Consider the following 14,221-nt stretch of genomic DNA (forward strand, 5'->3'; position numbering starts at 1 on the left):
TGAGGAGGTGGTTGATGATGATAACCTCCATGATTACAATTTGGCTCGTGATAGAGAATGCAGACAATCCAAGGCACCGATGAGATATGGTTTTGCGGATTGTATTGCATATTCTCTTGATGTTACAGAAGAATATGGTTTTGCGGATTGTATAGCATATGCTCTCGATGTTGCAGAAGAAATGGACTCAGAGCCTAACACTTTTGAGGAAGCTCTAGCTTCAGAAGATTCTATAAAGTGGAAGGCGGCCATGGATGAGGAGATGGATTCCTTGCATAGGAATCAAACTTGGAAGTTAGTAGATAAGCCTAAAGGTGGAACGGTTGTAGGTTGCAAGTGGGTGTTCAAGAAGAAGGAAGGTGTACCTAGAGTTAAGGCACCAAGGTTCAAAGCTCGATTGGTTGCAAAGAGTTATACTCAAAAGGAGGGAATGGATCTCAATGAAATATTCTCTCTGGTGGTGAGATACACTTCTATTCGGATCTTGTTATCACTTATGGTTCACTAGGGTTTTGAGTTGTATCAATTGGTCATCAAGACGGCATTCTTGCATGGAGACCTCGAGGAAGAGATTTAAATGGTCAACCCAAAGGATATGCAAAGGGTGCCAAAGTATGCTTGCTTCAAAAATCCCTTTATGGCTTGAGACAATCTCTTAGGCAATCGTATAAGAAATTCGACATGTTTATGCTTGGTATTGGCTTCAAGAGAAGCACATTTTATCTTTGTGTGTATTACAAAGAGTTGTTGAATCGGGAGTTCATTTATCTCTTGTTGTATGTTGATGATATGTTGATTGCGTGCAAACATATGAATGGGATTGATAATTTGAAGAAGTTGATGAGTTCTAAGTTTGAGATGAAAGACCTTGGAGGAGCCAAGAAAATTTTGGGGATCGATTTATTTTGAGATAAGAAGAAGCGGGAAATATTTGTCTCTCAAAGGAAGTACATTGAGAAGGTCTTCGAGAGGTTCAACATGGGTGGTGCAAATCCCATGATCACGCCTTTAGCACCCCACTTCAAATTGTCATCCAAGCAATGCCCGAAAGTGAACAAGAGAGGGAGAGCATGGCTAAGACACCATATGCAAGTGTTGTAGGTTGCATCATGTATTTGATGGTGTGTACTAAACTGGACATCGCTCATGCGGTTAGTGTTGTGAGTAGATTTATGAGTAATTCGAGAAAACCATATTGGGAGGCTTTATGATGGATTTTAAGGTATTTGAAGGGATCCATGGATGTTGGCTTATTATATCAGAAAAAGAACAATGGTAATGGTTATTGTGTTGTCGGATATTGTGATGCGGACCTTGAAGGTGATTGGGACAAGAGAAAGTCCTTGACGGGTTATATATTTTCAGTTTGGGGTAATATAGTTAGTTGGAGAGCATTGTTGCAACCGGTGGTTGCACTCTCAAGTACCGAAGCCGAATATATGGCCGCCACAAAAGAAACAAGAAAGGCATTATGGTTAAAATGGTTGGTAAATGAGCTTGGTGTTCCCTAAAACCAAGTCATTATGCATTGTGACAACCAAAGTGCATTCTTCTTGGCAAAGAATCAAGCCTTCTGGGATCGTAGAAAGCATATCGAGAAGAAGTACCACTTTGTTTGAAAATTGATCGATAAAGGTGAAGTGGATTTGGTGAAGATTGCAAGTGAAGAGAATTTGGTGGATATGTTAACCAAGGTAGTTCCAACAGAGAAGCTTAGGCTCTGTTTGAGTCTAAGCAATGTGCAAAGCAAGTGATGAGGATGTGTGTGCAAGTAAGGAGTGATAGGATGTGATTTATAGAGTTTATTAATTTAGAGTGAAGATGAAGAAATGTTGTTTTTATGACTCTAAATTAATGGTGAACATGAGGAGTTTATGGGATGATGTTTGCTGATGAAGTGAAGAGGAAAAAAGCAAGAGAAGAGGAAAAAAAAAGAAAAAAACCAAAATTATGATTTTGCCCCTCTTTAATGATATGTTAGCCTAGGAATTCAAGCCAAAACAGATGAAGGGCTTTTCTACTGGTTTTAGAGAGAGAAACATTGGGTTCTTCAAAATCCTATCAATGGTGATATACTCTTGGTGATTAGGCTTGTAATCTCTTCAAGATAATGAAAATGATCATCTCCTTGCTTGCCCGTGGACGTAGATCACCTTGATTGAACCACGTAAAAACATTTGTGTGTTTTGTTCTCTCTCTCTCCTCTTATATTTATGTGCTTGTCTCTTTCTTTCTCTAGATTTTTCATATGGGTTTGTTCTGAGATCTTCTATTTAATCTATATTTGCTTGTTTGTGGACTTTTATGGGTTGTGTGCTGCTTGTGGATATATATATATTGCTTGCTATACACAGGTTGAATCTCTACAAAAGAACTAATCCTTTATATTTTAGTGAAGACCACAATCTTTTTCTTTCTAGTTATGCACATGGATCTCCATTGCTACAAAGTTCTAGTGCATTTGACTTGAGGGAATATGCCGAAAATATGGTAGTTGCTCTTGGTAGGGTGTCAGAAACGAAGTTAGGCTCCCTTTGCATCAGCTAAGGAAATTCTTCAAATTTATTATTGGTTAAAAAAATGACTTCTGGCATTGTGGTTATGTTGGAGGAAGTCATAGATGCTGCTATGAAAAGTACAGACCAAAAGTGATTAGAGCTCTTCTAAAAAGAAGGAAGATTAATGTCGGAGGGTTGCAGATTGATCTCTCATCGTTCTGGATCAATTTCAGAGGCTTTTGATCTTTCTAATAATGTCAAATCTCCAAAATCTATTGATATTTGCTTGAGAAAGTAATTAACAGATGAATTAACTATTTTGGACTTCCAAATTATGGCTACTGATTCCAATGTTCCTCATTTACGTCCTGTAGGAAAGCGTGCAAATGACCAGGCAATTTATCCTAAGTTAGTTGAGTTACTACTTAATAGTTCTGAGTATTTTTTAATATAGTAAAAAAATTCAACTTCTTCGGGGGAGTCTGACAATGCTGTTCTAGTGATTCCTGAGTCACCATCTCACTGTGCTAGAAACGTTCCTTTTTCTTCTCCTCCAATAAAGGAACGGTACGTTAATGATTGTCATTTAGATTTTAGTGATTCAGAATCTCAAAGATTCGCTTCAAGGTCTTCATCTGTAGGAAATAAAGAAAGCTTAGACTCCTGTTCTCCATTGTCAAGTAATATAAAAGAAATGGAACTGTTTAGTATAGTCTGTAGCACACCCTTGTTTTTATACTTTTACTCATGTTTCAAACTTTATAAGGCATATTAATCATGCTATGTATCATAATAAGAACAATCTAGATGCCAAAAGTCAACAATCATATCTTGTAGTTTTTGTTTTCAAGATGAAAAACACTTCTCGATCAATTCGATGGCCAAATCACTTCTTGCTACATAGAACCTATGATCCTGTTGGAGATTCTTTGTAGTGGTTTGTTGCATTCACCCTTAGTATAACTATAAAGACAAGAAATTAGCTTTTCATTAATCTAGATGCCAAAAGCCAACAATCATATAGTAAGGTTACGTTTGGTATACAAAATACATATTCCTTTAAAAATAGGAATAATTATTTATAGGAATAGAAAATGGAAAATGATTGATAATTCCTATTTACATGTTTGGTAAAAATATTGATTTAAAAATAAGGTTTAGGCTTTATAAATATTTTTTCTTTCAAAAAATTCAAATTTGGTAAAAATGAATTAAAAATTAAATTTTTAGATTTATTTATATATTTTTAGTATGTGATAATCAATTTAAATTTAAATGTGATAAGGATATTTTAAAGTTTATTCAATTTAAAACATAGGAATAGAAATTCTGAGTTTTTAATTAGGAATTGTTATTCCTTTAAATGGAGGTATATCTATTCCATATCTATTCCTCTGGAATAGTTATTGCCAAATTCAAAAATTTATCAAACATAGAAAAAATAAAATCTATGAAATATGAATTATATTCCCATATTTATTCCATAAACCAAACATGCCCTAAGTTTCAGTTTTCAAGGTGAAAAAACACTTCTCAGTTAATCCTATGGCCAAATAACTTGTTACTTACATGGATCCTATGATCGTATTGGGGATTGTTTTTAAATGGCACATTGCATTCACCTTTGATCCTATGATCGTACTGGGGATTCTTTTTAAGTGGCACATTGCATTCACCTTAGTATAACTAGACACGGACAAGTATTAGTTAGGCATTAATTTTTGTTAGGACTTATATGAAGTGTTTCAAGGGTGACGTATAGGGAATGGAGACCGTGGTTTTGGGAGTTGGAGCTGGGTTGATGCTTATCAAGCTTCTTGTGATATCGTCAAATTCTTGCTATTGCTGAGGAAGAGGGATTCCCACTTGATAATGATTATAAGATTTTTATTTTTTATTTTTTTTGGGAAAAAGAAGCTCATCTTATGTAATCTATGCTTATTTATTTATATTATTAATTTTTTTTTGTATACATTATTTAATTATGACATATTTTGTTACTTCTCAGATGGATACTAAGTCAAATAAAGAATTGGAACAGTGAAATGGAATGCTAAAGAATGATGCAGTTAAACTCTACCAGGAGAAAAAATTTAATATATAGTGGATTCTTCGAGGGCAGTCAAAATAATTGTGTCATTGCTGCTTATGAATTGAAAATAATGGTTCTTTTGAGTTTTGAACATACGTAGACTATAAGTAATACCATATTTCCAATTCACAGTGAGGGAACGTGCATTTTTACATAAGCATTTTCCCCCTTTATTTATTTAAATTTTCTGATCAAAACATATTTATTATAACGTACTTACAGGCCACACTGGAGCACATTATTGAGAGGATTGCATTGATATCTGAGGCTACAAATGAAGAATGGCCATCCTTAATCACGAATACCCTGTTTTTTGGAGAAGCGCTGGCTGCGAGATCTGTATTCACACTGCAATATATAGGAATTACTCATAAATTGTGTTTGTGCTCCAATGAAATTGGACAATCAAATTCTCAGTTTCCTGATCTATTCGACTACGAAAATTTCTCTTTAAGTTCTTTGTTTTCTATTTTTTTTTAATTTTTTAATTTTTTATTTAGTTCTATTTGTTCTTCTTGATAAACAGCAATTATGTAGCCAAAGTATATATTGTTATGATGTTTAAAAGTCATGTTTACCATGTACACACACAAGCCTCTAATCATTATTGCGAGTGAGATTAGAGGCTTTGTTGTTTATTATGAGTGAGATAATTAGGAACTGCAACCCCATTAATTTTTACTCTTTCAAACCAGTTAATATTGTAGCAATGGCTGTGGTTCAAAACTATTTGTTTGCCTCCTGGCTGCTTATAGTTGGAATGGAACCATAGAGGTGCCAAGAGCACCAACTGAAGTTAACTCTTTAATTTCTAGTGTTTCATCATTCTTTAGAATAATAGAGATAGTGTAGAATAGTGCACCTGTGGCCCAGTTCTGCATTAGAATCATTTCGAATGTTCTGGGTTTTGAGTGTGTTGTACAATTTTTTTGAGCTTGATCCAAAGATATCATGATCAAATGTATGAAAAATGATAGGAAAAGGGCTATTCATGTAATTTCATTTTATGATAATTGGCAAATTGGAAGCTAATAAGCAACTCTATACTCTGAAGGATTTTCAGGTGTTCGATAGAGATGTCTCCAGTAATACTTAATATGCTGGGTATGAATGAAACTGAAAGCCATTGGAGTTATATTTGGATAACATGCTCACCATGAATATATATATATATATATTGGCTTAACTTATAAAACTTAATGCCTCTTTTTGTTTTGAACTCTTTTTTTTTTTCTTCTTTTTTTTTTTTTGGTCAATAACAATTAATTGCAATGAAAATCATTTATGAACCCTAAAATAGGTTAAAGACCAATGTTTGAGCAACATTAGTAGTTGTAGCTTTCACAATAAAACGAAAAGTATACGTAAAGAAAAATTTTAAGTTAAAAAGGATGTGGATGATGTTATAATTTACTTGGAATGGTGACTCGCTTGGATTCCTAACTTAGACAACTTTTGAGTCGTGGTGGGTGGACGACTTGTTTTGTCTCAATCAGTGTAACACCCCATCCCAAATCACATTGGAATTCGTGCACATTGACCGAGGTTGACCGTTGACCAAGTGGGTCAAAAGTTGATTTTTTGTTCCATTTGAAATTTCTAGTTGACCATGGTACCATGAAGAAGTGCATGATGCCCTGAGTTCGTAGACTAGCAGCATGTCGAAAACGAAGCTACGGTTTGAAAGTTGTGGGCAAAACAAGTTGAGGTGCAAACAGTCTAAAAGGTGTGGGGAGTTGACTTTTTGTTGTTGTGTAATTTTGTTTTGACTCTTGTATGGTTGTAAAGTACTCGTCGATACGAGTTCATAGACTAGCGGCACGCTTAAATTGGACATCTGGTTAAAAAATTATGGATGTTTGAAGTTCGCCGGATACCGTAATATTTTATTATATCTGGCTTAAGTGCACAGTAATGCCACGTGTCATCACCTGATTGGTCCACGTGGATGAACAGTGTCACCCACGGTGGCTTTTATTTGGCAAAAACGCCGGGGAGGAGAGAGAAAGAGAGAAAAAGGAGAGAGAGAGAGAGAGAGAGAAACGACCGGCCATCGGAATTGTCCAATTTTCCAGTCGACCCTTGCTACACTTGCCGCCTAGACGGGAGCGCCTTCCCATTTCCAGCCGAACCTTGAAATTTCACAACCATCGGTCGCCGGACGCACCCAGACTGAGCCGGCGAAGTTCGGCGGCGATATTCCCCTCCACCGCCGTTTGACCCCTTTCCTGCCATTTTCAGGCCACACACGCCAGCCACCCCTCACCACCTCCTCATTTCCGGCCAGCCCACCAAATTTCACGGCCATTGGACCTCCGACGCGCCGGGATCGGAGCATTTTCCAGCGAGGCGGAGAAAATCTTCAAGACCCGATCTCTCTGCCGTTCGGTCTCCGTTTGCCTCACCGCCGGTCCCGTTGGAATCCTCTCCCCTCGATCTACAAAACAGCCAAAAATCTCAGCCAACGGCCACCGCACGCGCCGCCACTGGCGACGGTTGCCGGTGACCGCGGCGGCTCGCCGGAAGTCACTGTTTCGGCGAGTACCCAGTTGCACCGCCGGTCCCTGTCCACTGATTCCGACCTCCTGAATCCAAATCCGACATCCTTTTCCTCCAATTCGAGATGGTTTGGGAGAATTGAGGAGTCGAATCTCGAAAGCTTTCCGGCGAGATTCCGGCCATCTCGAGTCCGATCTCCGGGAAGTAAGACCGAATCCGTGATCCTCATCACTCAAGCTTCGATTCGGTATATCACTCGTAATTTTTAGTTGTCGTTTGTGTTCGCTCCCCGGGTACCCATTTGGGAGTTACCCGATCAAAATATTAATGTATTTGGTTGGTGTACTGTGGATGTTTTAGGTGTGCGTGCGAGTAGTAGAGTTGATCCTGCGGAGGATCTTAGTTGATATACACGCTTAAGGTGAGTGACCCACCTTGAAAAATATTTTGGGGCAATTAATTATATTTAATTGGTGTTTATTTGATATTTGAATTATGCTCATGTGGTGCAATTTAATTATTATTTTATTGTGATTGAATTTTAATTATTATGCATGAGCAAGGTATTTTCAGTAATAAATCGTATGTGGTTTTAAATATTATTTTTGGGCATAATTGGTTTAAATATTTTATGAAAATATTTGTTTAAATTGGTGGTTTAATTATATAATTATGCCCACGGTATTTTATTTGTTGAACCTCGTATTACGAGAAAAATTATTGTTTTATTGGTGATCGATGTTTTCGTACCGGGTTGTTAAACGGAAATATGTGGGATGGTAAATGTGCAAATTGGTATATATCCCACGGTAATTTTGGAAAGAACGATACGGTTGAGTTAATAATTATTTTAGACGCATTCATACAGTATTGGTGTTCTGGTGTATGTATATGTGGTTTAGCGCGCAAGTATTATGTCTCCCGTGAGTTGCCATTGGACCGTGGGCAGGCAAGTTTGATATTGGCCACAACCGCCCCCCTCCCTGGCCGGGATGACGGTTTCAGCAGCGGTACTGTAAGGATGCCGAAGTGCCGTTTGCAAGTTTCTCTCTTTAATCTCCCCGCCAGTCGGTGCTCAGGACGCTAGGTATCGGAGGGCATCACGGATATATGGTGTGGTGTGTCAAGTGTAACTTTTCAGACAAAATTGCAAACCCCAAAGTGTTCAAAAATTATTTATTATGTGTATTTACATTTTAATTACATTTGGGGTATGTATTTATTTATTTATGGTTTATTAAGTTGTTTGATCCCTTGGTTTTCGGGAAATGCGAATATCGGATTTTGTGAAAATGTTTTAAAAAGAGAACATTTCCAACGGAGTGATTAGTGAGAATTTTGAGAGAAATTATTATTTTCAACTGTTATTATTTATTTACCATTTAATTGCCGGTATTAATTAAATTCCCTTATTTGTTATATTATTATTATTAAAAGTGTTCAGTAGCTAGGGTCACTCACTGAGATGATTAGCATCTCACATTTTTAAATTCCGTTCCCTTAGGTGCAAGGGGTGGTAGACGTTCTTCCGGAGCGAACCAATTCTCCGCCGCTATCGTGTTTCGAGAAGTACTTTTGTACTCGTTCATTTCAGTTGTATCATTTCTTTCATCTTTGTTGTGTTTTCTATTGAATTGCACTTCATGAAGCTCTGTATACTATTCTGGACACTTATGTTTTATTTATGCACTGGATTACTGTTATTCTTGTGAAGTGATGTAAAGTTTGTGGAATCAATTTGTAGTTTTGTGGGAGGAATAAGGGGATGAATATAGAAGTGCGTTTTCAATGCAGGTAATTTTTGGTAAGTCCTACCCTTAGGGGAGGTGCTGCCGGATTTTCCATTGGAAGGTTCGGTGGTATTTTCCTGGGATCAGGGCTTGTCTAGGGTTCTGCGGAGGAAAGTTCACTAAATTTTCCCAAAGACTTTGTTTATTTAGACAATGATATGAAATTTAGGTAGAAAATACTTTTTTACAACTTTTATTTTTGTTAAATATAAATGAAATTGTTGCTGTAATAGTTTGAAAAAAATCCCAAATTGCTAGGACATAAGCCTTTTGTGTGGTTTATAGTCTTCATTATTAATGAAAGGAGCTAAAGTTGTTCTAACTGTGCTTGATACCATGAGCGTGTAGGAGTTTTCTAGCAAAACTTTATTTATATATTTTTATGTTTTTTTGCCTTGTCGCCAAGACCCTATAACTTGATTGAGTCTATTATTTGCACTGTTTTGTTTCTATGTCTTTTGAAAATTGTGTACAGAAGACTCCTTAATTTCTGATACTAAAAAATTATTAACCATGTAAAATGAAACAAACGAGATATAGTTTAGCCTTTTAATTAACTAGATCACCGTAAAATGTTCCTTTTCAATGGAAAAACCAAAGATTCATGCTAATCATAAATGAAGGTCTTATTACACCCTATATAGGAAACTGTATGGGAAGGTTTCCATGAAGTGGTAACCATAAAAATTTATCATACAACTATTATACAGGTAATGTGATATTATGGACCACTTACAAGTTTTTCCCCTGAGTCATTAATCACAATGGAAATACAAAAGGCTTTAACAGCAGTCAAGATTCACCCATGTGGAAATGTCAGACAGACAAGGCATCTTTCACTCAGCTGTGGAAAATTAGGAACTGCAACCCCATTCATTAATTTTGGTAAGAATTCTTGCTCCTTCAAATCAATGCAACTTGGTCAACTTTTTTAACTTATGAGGACAGTTCACTTAATTCTTCTGAAAGACTTTTCAAAGTCGTCAATGCTTATAAGGACAGTTCACTAACTTCTTTTGAAAGACTTCTCAAAGGCGTTAATGCGCATTTGTGATGCCTGATTTCCACATATTCAAAGCTACTTTTTTTTTTCTTTCTTTTTTTTTTTCTTTTTTTCTTTTTTTTTTTTTTGGGTAGAACCATATAGGTGAAAGCTGTTTAAACAGGACTTATGAATGGGGGTGTGAAAAAAAACCGATTAAATGGAAAACAAAATTAGCAGACTGAATAAATTAAAGAGCAAAGTAAAGGGAAGATGAGGTGGAATATTTAAATGAAGTATCCAATGTAATTACTGAGACAGGATCGAGGATAAAGAAGAAGGAAAATAAGATTAGATATTTTTTCCTTTCATTGACTTATAAAAATAGTATTAGATATTTTATAAACTTTTATATTGATAGACTTTTTTAGAATTTATAAAATTATCAAAGACTTTTATAGATTTTTATAGACTTCATTTTAAATGATCTTGATAGACTTTTCATTGACTTATAAAAATAATATTAGATTATTTAATATTAGAAAGTGTCATTCTTTGGGAGAGTCTACAATTATTCGGAAAAATTAACTTCTTTTTTTTTTTTTTTTGGCGTTCGGGTAATTTTGAAAAGATAAAAAATATGGGCCCGTTAGAAATTTAATTGTTAGGTCATTGTCCTATTAAAATGCAGCTAACGCGCCACGCTTTTATCAATTGGATTCAGACGGAAATTAAAAACAGAGTCAACAATCAGTCTTTTTCATAATATAATTAAAAGACAAACCACGTAGTGCACAAATTTACATTCATTATAAATATGTACACAGCTTACAGCTATTAACAACAAATACATTGGTAGTAGCATTTTTCTGATGGGTTGGTTTTCATTGCTATCGTTGCTTTTCTTTCTTCTTCCTTTTTCTTCATTTTAGACATCGTCAAATGTTTCTTCTTCCTCCATTATTCATCATCCTTCCCCATTGTGCCATCTGTACGAGAGATCCGCTTTGATCCAATTCAAAAACTCATTTTCCGTTAATAATACCTTTGCTTCTTTTTATTATGATTATGAATGTGATGGAATTGATCCTCCGACAGTCTCTTGGGCCAAGAATGACGCATCAAATTGTTGTGCATGGAGAGGAGTCGCGTGTGATGAAAAGGCTGGTCATGTGATCGGCCTTGATCTTTCTTGTGCCAGGCTTCAAGGAGCTTTTCATTCTAACAGCACTCTTTTCTTCCTTCGCAATCTACAGAGTCTATACCTCTTATACAATGATTTTGGAGGCTCAACAATTCCGTCTGAATTCGGTAAGTTTACCAATTTAGAGCACCTTATATTGAGTGATTCTAATTTTTCGGGGAATGTACCACCAGAAATCTCGTACCTATCCAAACTAGTAAAGCTTAATCTTTCTTATAATAATATTCTACTGAAAGTAGACACTTTTACCTTGAAAAGAACTGTCACAAATCTTACCAATCTTGAAGCACTTTATCTGAGTCGAGTTGATATGTCCTCTGTTTCCCCTGTTGTCTTGATGAATTTGTCTTCTTCTTTGATAAACCTTACGCTCAGTTTTTGCAGTCTCGGAGGGAACTTACCTGCAGATTACATTTTCCGCCTACCAAAACTTGAAATGCTTTCTTTATTTAGGAATGAGAATCTCACCGGTTCCTTGTTCCCTAAATCTAATCGAAATACTAGTAGTCCACTCAAGGAATTGGATCCTTCTGAGACTAAACTCTCAATAGATTTCCCTTATCTATTTCAAAATTTCAAGTACTCTTTGGAATATCTGTACCTTGGGAGTTGTAAAATACTAGGATGGAATCCCACTTTGCTTGCTAACCTCACTCAAATCAGTGAGTTATATCTCTACTCTAACAATTTGGGTGGTGAAATCCCATGGTCATCTCTGATGCATCTAGAGCGCCTCATAGGATTAGATTTGTCAGAAAACAATTTTACTGGCCAGCTTCCTGAAATTTCTAGTTATAACTCCACCCAACTTTCTTTCTCATATGATAACTCATCAAATAGTTTAACATCCAGTGGTCCTCTTCCACTGGAGTTAGAATTTCTGGAGTTATCTGATAACCTACTCGACAGGAAAATTCCTGGTTGGCTGTACTCCTTAAAATCTTTAGAATATCTAAATCTTAGTAGCAACCAATTCACTGGTTACATTGAGGAATTTCAATCCCATTCCTTGCAGTATCTTGTTTTAAGTAATAATAAACTCCACGGATCCCTTCCAAGCTCAATCTTTCAACAAGTGAATCTTACTTTCCTAGATCTTTCCTCAAATTCCTTGAGTGGTGATGTCGGGATAAACGAATTTTCAAAGTTAAAAAGACTGGAATACCTTTCAATCTCAAAAAACCAATTGAGTGGAGAGATACCTTATTCAATTTGTGATCTTAATTCGCTAAAATATCTTGATTTGTCCAATAATTCTCTCATTGGGACAGTTCATCCATGTCTTGGAAATTTTAGTGTCAACTTATTAGTGTTGAATCTGCATATAAACAAGTTGCATGGCACAATTCCTCTCACATTTGCAAAGGGAAATTCATTGAGGAATCTCAACCTTAATGGAAATCAACTTGGTGAGATATTGCCGCAATCTTTGGTCAGATGTAAAAAGATGGAAATTTTAGATGTTGGAAATAACAAGATGAATGAAACGTTTCCTTACTGGTTGGAATCTCTTCCAATGCTACAAGTTCTTATCTTGAGATCTAATAGATTTCATGGTTCCATAGAGGTTAGTCCCAAAACTGCACTTCCTTTCCGAAACTTGCGAATCATGGACCTCTCTCACAATGAGTTCAGTGGTAATTTGCCAACAAAATATTTCAAGAATTTGTTGGCCATGATGGATGCATATTCGGACCAATTGACATACATGGGAGAAGATCAATATTATGAATCTATCATTGTTGTCATAAAAGGCTTCTTTATTGAATTGGTGAAAATTCAAACCATGTTCACAACAATTGACTTGTCAAAAAATAATTTTGAAGGAGAGATTCCAAAGTTGATCGGCAAGCTAAAGTCTTTTAAAGGGCTCAACTTTTCACATAATAAATTGACTGGTCCTATCCCATTAACATTGGAAAATTTGAGTAACCTTGAATGGTTAGACCTCTCTTCGAATGAGCTTGTTGGAGAGATCCCTCAACAATTGACAAACATGATATCTCTTGAAGTGTTAGACCTCTCAAAAAACAGATTGGTTGGTCCCATACCTAGTGGCAAGCAATTCAACACATTCGACAACACTTCATACAGTGAAAATATGGGATTATGTGGATTTCCATTGTCTAAAATATGTGGCAATAATGAGGCACCACAATCTCCGACCACAAAGTTCGAAGAAGAAGGTGGTTATGGGTTTGACTGGAAGATCATCTTGGTGGGTTATGGATGTGGAATCATGATTAGAGTATCATTGGGATATATAGTGCTTTCAAATGACAAATTTACTCTGTTTTTGATAAAGATTGGATTCAGTAATTTACTGTATGCCTAGAAGACACTGCTTGCTTATGTGTTTGGAGGTGCGAGAACAAATTTAGTGAGGTATGTAATTGACTATGCCTCCTGTTACAGTTTTTCTTTATTTATTTTTCTCTATAGTGTTATTAAAATTTTAGCCTTGTGAACTAGTTGGAATTGTTATTATTATTATTATTATTATTATAATATTTTTTTCCTTCTCACGATACTATTTGTTGCCTCTTGCAAATTTGCATATCCAGCCAATATAGATTGTTTTGTTTCTTTTAACAGATCATTAGTACTCTTTTTTTTTTCTTTTTTTTTTTGGGCAAACAGAATATTAAATACACTGTATTGTAATATCTACAATGAAAATGTTAAAGGTGGGAAAAAAGTTTTAATGTAGAAAAAAAAATTTGTAGAATTTTGGAAGACATATAATATCCTCTTTGCTAAAAGTTAATCTGATACTTCATTTTTTTTTTTGGTTAAAATATATACTTCATTTTGAATTTTTAATTGAGGGAAAATAATATCCTTAGCTTGTTTATTTGTTACTATATGAAGATTGCATTCTGCATTAATAACTCTATTTTCAATTGTTAAATCTAGTCGAATTATTAATCTATATCTCCTATAATGTTATTTCGTTTCAATTTTCCTAACAAAAATATTTTCTTATTTACACAATTAAAGATAAATTACATTAGCCCTTCTACCTGTCTATTAATTTCATAAATATTATGTAAAGAGAACTTCACTTTAATTATAGAAATTACAGATTAATAAAGTATTTGTTTATGCGGTTTTTTTTTTCCTTGTTATATTATTACAACAATGTGTAACCTAAAG

The 14,221-nt window shown here is 35.4% G+C and overlaps 1 protein-coding gene across 1 annotated transcript; it reads left to right on the plus strand.

Moving 5' to 3' along the window:
- The first annotated feature begins 2,832 nt into the window (after positions 1 to 2,832).
- Positions 2,833 to 13,400, plus strand: LOC132803152 (receptor-like protein Cf-9 homolog). The gene is made up of 3 exons (XM_060815411.1): positions 2,833 to 2,892; positions 4,813 to 4,929; positions 10,794 to 13,400. Exons 1-3 carry the CDS (start codon positions 2,833 to 2,835, stop codon positions 13,398 to 13,400), a joined length of 2,784 nt encoding a protein of 927 aa, XP_060671394.1.
- The last annotated feature ends 821 nt before the right edge of the window (positions 13,401 to 14,221 follow it).

The sequence above is a fragment of the Ziziphus jujuba genome, chromosome 3 (genome assembly GCF_031755915.1).
Source record: "Ziziphus jujuba cultivar Dongzao chromosome 3, ASM3175591v1".
NCBI classification, from domain to species: Eukaryota; Viridiplantae; Streptophyta; class Magnoliopsida; order Rosales; family Rhamnaceae; genus Ziziphus; species Ziziphus jujuba.

Excerpts from the sequence above, each read along its gene's own strand:
- LOC132803152 (XM_060815411.1), top strand. The coding sequence starts at position 2,833 with ATGGCTACTGATTCCAATGTTCCTCATTTACGTCCTGTAGGAAAGCGT. Across the intron at positions 2,893-4,812 it reads GAAAGCGTGCAAATGACCAG|GCCACACTGGAGCACATTAT; the intron begins GCAATTTATCCT and ends ACGTACTTACAG. Across the intron at positions 4,930-10,793 it reads AAGCGCTGGCTGCGAGATCT|ACATCGTCAAATGTTTCTTC; the intron begins GTATTCACACTG and ends TCTTCATTTTAG.